Consider the following 6184-nt stretch of genomic DNA (forward strand, 5'->3'; position numbering starts at 1 on the left):
CGATCGTCCTACGATCATCAAAATTTGCATTTTTTCGCAAATCGTAGTGCGATCGTGGCCTAGTGGGACTGGGGTATTATAATTATAGAATAAAAACCTCAACTAATTTATATTAAAGTTATTAGAGTTATGCTGATACTAATATCAAATTCTGTTCTCCGGAGTTTATACGTTACGTTAATTTATTTAATAAATATTTTATCATAGGAGACATTTTCACCATATTCTAAAAAATGCATTGCATTTAAACTAAATTTGAGGCAATGAGATGAAGAGCTATCCTTTTGACCAAATAAATCACAGCAGTCAGATTATTATTCATCTTTATAAATATATTGTAACATTTTTATTTTCTTGAGGCAAACGCTTTATATTTCTGTTCCTTGAAATGAAAAGAAATTCCAGTTAGGTCAAAAACGCAAGACACGTCACTCTACTTTTTTCTTTAATAAATAATTGCCTTAGTAAAATGCTACATGGAATATGTTCAGTAACATAATGCTGTTACCAATTTTTCATCTATGACTATAAAAATGTTTTGTGTTATTCATATAAAATAAACATATTATTTAAACAGTTATAATTTTATTTTATAAAAATTATACCAAGAATATTTGTATCAAAGGGAAATAACGAAAACAAAAACATGTTCCTTATAATTTACCAATTTATAAGATTGTTTAAAAAATGTGTGCCAAATTACATAAAATAAGGAAACAGTTAACATTATTGATATATATATTTATCTTACCTCCTATACATTTCTGGGAATGTGATTGGTTAAAAGCGTCCTCGTGGAAACCGTGTATATTTGATATTAGGTTAGTAGGGAGGCGGGGCTTATTTCATACACGGTTAGTAGTGGAGTTACGTCCCTTTATATTCTATATAAGGTAGCAGGGAGGCGGGGCATATTTCATTCACGGTTAGTAGTGCTGTTACGTCCCTTTAGCAAAACAAAACAGTACGGATAAAAAATCTTAAAAGATTTCAACAGACGAAGAAATTGATGATTAAGATTGAAATAAATTCATAAAACACATTTAAATCTAACAAGTTGTCATTGTTGGCCTCTGTTCTTGTAGGATTAATGGAGTAGCTTCTTAATTATGTTAATGCTAACTCGGTATTGAAGACTTGGTCATTCTGATAGGTCACTGGTCTAAATTTTACACGTGAATATAGTCGGTAAGATAAATTCGTTACATAGTCTGCTAGTGACGTAATACGGTATATATGGGGTCAGTAAATTCCATATGGGGATTCGAGCTTCGCTCTCACCCCATATGGAATTTACTGACCCCATATATACCGTATTAGGTCACTAGCACACTATGTAACTAATAATATGTAGGACACGGATATGCGATAGGGTCGCTAAAGTGCGGTGGTCACGCTGAAGTACGATAGTCTACGCAGACGTGCGATAGTTAGTTCGCTGGTGTGCGGGTGGTCTATCTGACGCATGTTCACTGGTTGAAAATAAACAGATTATTTTAAGAAGTACATGTAGAATATTTGAGAGTATATAAATCTATATGCAATTAAAAAAGAAAATGTGGTATAATTGGTAATGAGACAACTATCAACAAGAGATCAAAATGACACATAAATTAACAACTATAGGTCACCGTATGGCCTTCAACAATGAGCACAGCCCATACCGCATAGCAGCTATAAAATACTCCGTAATAACAATGTAAAACAATTCAAACGAGAAAAACTAACGGCCTAATTTATGTACAAAAAATGAACAAAAAACAAATATGTAACATATAAACAAACGACAACCACAAGTACAGGCTCCTGACTTGGGAAAGGCACATACATAGAGAATTTAGCTGGGTTAAACATGTTACTAGGATCCCAACCCTTCCCCTAACCTGGAACAGTTCAGTGGTTTAACAGTACAACATAAGAACGAACTATAAAATCAGTTGAAAAAGGCTTAACTCATCAGATGGATAAATCTACAAATACAAGAGGACGTGGATGGGTACTTATAAACAAACTTTACAACGAAAAGACACTAAGTACAGATCTGACAGCACTCGCAGTTAATGACAGCTACATCAAAGCCACTAACAACTTATAAAAAAAATCCTTCATCTAAGACTAAATTATCAATCTGTACACATCCAACATCCAATAGATTTAGTGTTAAGACGTCATAAACAGTCAGAAAAGACATGACATTGTACAATGCCAAGATACAGGTATCGACAGATTGTAGATCCATGAATGAGTATAACAATAATATTTAATTTGCTTTTAATTTCCTGACAAAATGACAAAACCATCAGTCAGTGATGATGTCTTTGTGGTTTCAAATGCTTTTAATGTTCATTCTTTTTCGTATTGGAGTAATGCAGCGTTATAGTCTGTTGAGCTGGCTATGCCATATTTTGGATTAAGACGTATAGATAAATAAATGTTTGGCACCCAACCGCTAGTATACATTCAATTTCTTTTGTATGGCCCCGAAACGAAGATGTCGGTGCCATATAGTTTTACCCTTGTCCGTAATTCCTTAATTCTGTCATTCCGTCATTCCGCAACAAACCGTTATACTGAGTTTTTTTTCTAAACGTCTACAGATATTGGGCTGATTTTTGGTATGTGAGTTAACTATAATGAGATCAAGTTCAAGTTTTGTTCCGCTCCGCTAATTTTTGCCAAAATTACGGGATTTGGACTGATAAATTGTTTAAAATCACAGTTATACGGACTTTTTTTCTAAACGCTTTCAGATATTGGGATGAATTTTGGCATGTGAGTTACTCATGATGAGTTACAGATCAAGTTTACGTTTTGTTCCGCTCAACTAAATTTTGCTGAAATTACGGGCTATGGACTTTGATAAATTGTTGAAATTCACAGTTTTACGGACTTTTTTTTAAACGCTTTCAGATATTGGGCTGATTTTTGGTATGTGAGTGACTCATGATGAGTTACAGTTCAAGTTTAAGTTTCATTCAAAAATATCTACCTTTAATAATATGGTTATTGTTATATACGGCAGCTGTGGCGTTCCATAGGTATCGGCCATGTGATAGTACATCAGTTTTATCGACAAGTGAACGTATGTAAATACTAATGATATTTTATATTCCCTTTACATAAACATACGTCTGTTTCGATTGCCCTGTTCTGTTCCGTTGAGTCTTTGGTAGCGTAGCAGCCCTTTAAAATCTCCTGAAGAACTCGGATTATTTGAAAAAAATAACTTGGTAGGACAAACTTTATGCATGCCGAGACAAACCGTATATTAAAAGAGTCTGTTTTGAAGTCAGTTCGTTTTAAGTGATTTAATCGTATCTTACTTAGAGCTAGTTTCAAAGTTGTGTTGATCTTTATAAACATAATACTTTTTCAATATTAAAAATGTTCAAATGATCGATACAATACACATGTGCTTATGTCACTATACTTGACACACAAGGTTAATTGGTACATACAAATCGTGTTGATTAACATGTATCTATATTAATAATCCTTTTCCCTTTCCGCATCTATAAATATCTCTTCCGATTTTTTTAAGAGACGAAAATGATTTACGTATTTCTTAAAAAATATCTATAAATACGTAAACATGTATCAGGCATATCATTAGAAAAAAGATTAAAAGTTTGGGAATAAAGGGATTTTACGAAAGACAAACAATTAAGTAAGATGGATGTTGAAGCTTGGAACTCCGATCTTATGGAAGATATGCTACCGAAAACAATATTTTTGATATGCTGCATGGTGATTGGATTATTTGGAAATGGTTTCACCCTTCTTATCTATTGCGTGAAAATGAAAATGTCTGATGAAAGATATTTTATTCCAGTATTAGCTACGGTAGATCTTTTTGCAGCAACCATATGTCCTATTCTAGGAGTTATGGAAAGTAGAATGATCGTGACCTTTAATAATGCATCTGTCTGTAAAATATTTTGGGCAGCTGCATCCTTTTTGACGTTGATGTCCGTCTTTGTTCTAGCTGTTATAGCCATTCAACGGTATTTAAAAGTGTGTGGTTCCGTCGGTTCTACTATGAATATTTTCTGGAGAAGAATATCACTTATGATCTGTATAGTATTATCTGCAGCGTTTGCAGCGCCAATGATTATACTCCATAGCGCTGTGGAAATCACAAACGTAGAAAAGAACTTAACAGGGTTCCAATGCGCAAGGACGAATGAAGAAGACGAAACTGTAGTAATTATCTATGGAGTAATATTAGTATTGACTATACTAATTATTATGACACTTCTTGTAGTCATATACTCGAAAATTGCGTTGAAATTGTACCGCCATTATAAAAGTATTGAAAAACATGGAAATTCAATGTGGATAAGGCAAAGCGATGACCACGAAATGCATACTAGTGATACCCTAGTGACAGGATCTAGCGATGAACACGGTTCTTCCAAGGACTATGGTTTGCAAGAAAAGGAATTTAAACCACAAAAGATTCCAAAAACAAAAGTTGACAAAGATAGCAAAAAGACAAATATAACACACAAATTGACAACAATGTTTATGGTTATAACTATGTTTTTTATTTTGTGTTATGTTCCAAAAGTTATATTGCTTGTTATGGAAGGGCTTTATGATGGATTCTGGGAAAATATGTCGGACAACCTACGACATGTTTTGACTTTGGTGAATGAAATTTATATAATCAACAATATAATTAATCCTTTTATCTATGCTTTTATGGATAGTCGTTTTCAGAATGAGAGTAAGAATTTATTTCATTGCATTAAAATATGAATCAAAAAATATATAGCATAGCTGGGACATATTATATTGACTTTTTATAACAGTCCCAGAGCAAAGTAAACAATGTACAAAATGCAATTCGGATATGAACGATTCTGTTAAGAGTAATTTACTAGATTTATCTAACTAGATTTTAAACCTCGGCTTTGGTGGAAGGGGTTTTAATACTGTATACTTGAATTATTTTGGGGTTTTTTTTCTCTCGAGTTTTTCTAATGTATTCTGTTCTTCTTTAAAGCACCAAATTATACACTATTTTTATTTGATTTTTTTTTTCGTTTATTTGTTTGGTTTTTTTTTTTTTGTTTTTTTTTTGTTTGTTTATTGGGCGTGGTCAAGTATGTATTCCCCATCTAGACCTTCATAATAGGTCAAGATTGGCAGTAATAAAATATGTGTACATACACATATATAATAAATTTTTATCTATCACCACATATACTATTTTTTTGCAGTATTTACCTAACAATAAGTTGAAAACAAATAGTTAAGTATAAAAGCTATATTCATACACACTATTGTTCGGTGAATATTAAACATTTTGATTTCCAAAACATATTTCTGTCACATTGTGTGTCTTTAAAATGAACATTGATTAATCGATTGTTGTTTTAACGCCACTTCCAACACTATTGTACTATTTCGTGGAAGTCAGTTTATATTGACAAAATGTTAGAAATTATTATAAATTAAGGAATGTATCTCTGCTTTGGCTATACTTTTGGGACCTTTTGGATTATAGCTCTTCATCTTTTATATAAGCTTTGGATTTCAAATATTGTGGCCACGAGCATCACTGAAGAGACATGTATTGTCGAAATGCGCATCTGGTGCAAGACAATATGTACCGTTAATGTTATAATATTGACTGAGAAAGCCTGAGTGACTGGGGAGAACTACCGACCTGCGTAAGGAAAACTAACAATCCTAGTCGATTAAGATTGGAGTCGAGTGCTCCTGCATCGTTTGTGATATTAAAATGAACATAAACATCTGTTCTTTTTTGACTTTATGTAGATCGGGACCGAAGTAATTAATTGAAATGGTTTCACCTTGTGATTGTAGTTGTTACCAATCATATGTAAATCAAAGTTGTCCGATGATGTTGATATTGATCATCACACCTTCAGTTTACTAAAGTTCTGCGTATTGAATGTTATGGCTAGCTGTTATAAAACCAAGTTTAATCCATCAATTTCTATATAATACCCCAGTCCCACTAGGCCACGATCGCACTATGATCTGTGAAATAAATGCAAATTTTGATGATCGTAGTGCGATCGTGTAGATCGCAGTAAGGTCGTATCACGGTCGTGGTGAGGTCTTCAAGATCGTGAAGAGCGTGGACAACTTTGAACATGTTCACAACAATCGTGGTGCGGTCGTGGCGAAATCAGGTCGTCGTAGACGCGTA

General features: G+C 33.3%; 1 protein-coding gene across 1 annotated transcript; it reads left to right on the forward strand.

The window, feature by feature from the left end:
* Nucleotides 1-3567: 3567 nt before the first annotated feature.
* Nucleotides 3568-5371, forward strand: LOC139495721 (orexin receptor type 2-like). Its single transcript, XM_071284051.1, has one exon. It carries the CDS (start codon nucleotides 3673-3675, stop codon nucleotides 4759-4761), a length of 1089 nt encoding a protein of 362 aa, XP_071140152.1. The 5' UTR covers nucleotides 3568-3672; the 3' UTR covers nucleotides 4762-5371.
* Nucleotides 5372-6184: the final 813 nt, after the last annotated feature.

The sequence above is a fragment of the Mytilus edulis genome, chromosome 11 (genome assembly GCF_963676685.1).
Source record: "Mytilus edulis chromosome 11, xbMytEdul2.2, whole genome shotgun sequence".
In the NCBI taxonomy this organism is placed as follows: Eukaryota; Metazoa; Mollusca; class Bivalvia; order Mytilida; family Mytilidae; genus Mytilus; species Mytilus edulis.